Here is a 1,410-nt window from a genome sequence, read left to right as displayed (position 1 = left end):
CTCTAGACATTGAATGTTGCGAATTGAAAAATTCTGACTTCAATTTTCTTTAAATTCTTGATTCAAGTGCAATTAAAAATATTTCAACGAGTCGCTGAAAATCTTTAAAATTATGGCACTTTAAGTTTGGGTTTGAATCGTTTCAATACTAATATCGCCAACTGTTGTAGAGTGGCGTTACAAAAGGACATATCCAACATTATTGCCGTTTCTCAGGAGAGACAAAAAATGTTTTTAAAAATCGAATGTTTTTTTTTTGTTAGAGAAGTAAAAACGGTGAAATGTTTATGCACTAACCACATTCGAACTTTAGGGACCACGAGCCCAGTATATACATGTCACGCATATATACATATACGCTAGATGCCAAGATGGGCGCATAGTCTACAAGGAACGAAGGTGAGAGTGGGACTTACCGAAACGGCACCTACCCACTAAACCTTAACTCCTTCTCCTGCCAACCGATGCTCCTGTAACCGCTCTCGCATACCTTCGGGAACATAGGGGTAAGGCCAATTAGCCGTGATTCGGCTTCCGTCTTCTATTGTCTGCTTGAGCTTCTTCATGTATTGGATTCTCCCTCCAGGGTTACGCGTCGTCCTCAGTAGAAGAGACAGATGCTTCTTCTCGGGCTCGTCGCCCTTCGACCCTGTGGGAAATTCTCCTGTCAATTTTATCCACTAAGTTGCCCCTCTTGCTTCTTCTTGCAAAGGATGGTTTCAACATAGGTAGACACCCGGTCCCACCATTCCTCGTTCAGCAGCATCAACCCAACAACATTATCTGGTGTTACTTCTTCTATCTCACTCTCTAGCCTGTGTTTAAGATCGGCCAAGCGGTCACACTTAAAGAAAGTGTGTTTCGGGTCGTCCTCTTCTTCTTCGCAATACCCACACTTTAGGTTGCTGACTTTTCCTCTCTTGTAGAGACAGTCACGGAAGTAACCATGGCCTGAGAGGAATTGCGTCAGATAGTAGTTCGTCTCTCCATGTCTGCGGTTTAACCAGTTACTCAACTCGAGAATCAACCTGTTGGTCCATCTTCCTCGGTGGTCAAGACTCAATAGTTGTTGCCATTCTTCCACGGTGGCTGCTCTGGCTTCGGCTTTTACTACAGTCTTTGTGACTTCCGCCTTCTTGAGGAAGACTTTCTTCTTCTCCTGGGCTAAAACATCGATCGATATTGTCCCCGCAATTACTAGAATCGCTGGTTCGGACACCGTTCGATATGAGCATGCATTTCTGAGTGCGCCTATTCGCTGCACCACTGCCAGAAGTTTACGGTGTGTTTTCTTTTTGAGAGCGTCAGACCATATACCAGGTGTATACATATGAAACCGGTATTTTTTCAAGAAAAAAACACATTTATTTCAAGAGAATGATAACAAATATTTTATTCAAAGTATGCGCC

The 1,410-nt window shown here is 43.2% G+C and overlaps 1 protein-coding gene across 1 annotated transcript; it reads right to left on the bottom strand.

The window, feature by feature from the left end:
* Positions 1–673: 673 nt before the first annotated feature.
* On the bottom strand, positions 674–1,330 carry LOC117180566. Its single transcript, XM_033373062.1, has one exon. The coding sequence runs from the start codon at positions 1,328–1,330 to the stop codon at positions 674–676; it is 657 nt and encodes a 218-aa protein (XP_033228953.1).
* Positions 1,331–1,410: the final 80 nt, after the last annotated feature.

This window comes from Belonocnema kinseyi, chromosome 9 (assembly GCF_010883055.1).
Source record: "Belonocnema kinseyi isolate 2016_QV_RU_SX_M_011 chromosome 9, B_treatae_v1, whole genome shotgun sequence".
Classification (NCBI taxonomy): domain Eukaryota; kingdom Metazoa; phylum Arthropoda; class Insecta; order Hymenoptera; family Cynipidae; genus Belonocnema; species Belonocnema kinseyi.
The sequence above is the reverse complement of the archived record's forward strand: the minus strand, read 5'-3'. Positions and strand labels throughout refer to the sequence as shown.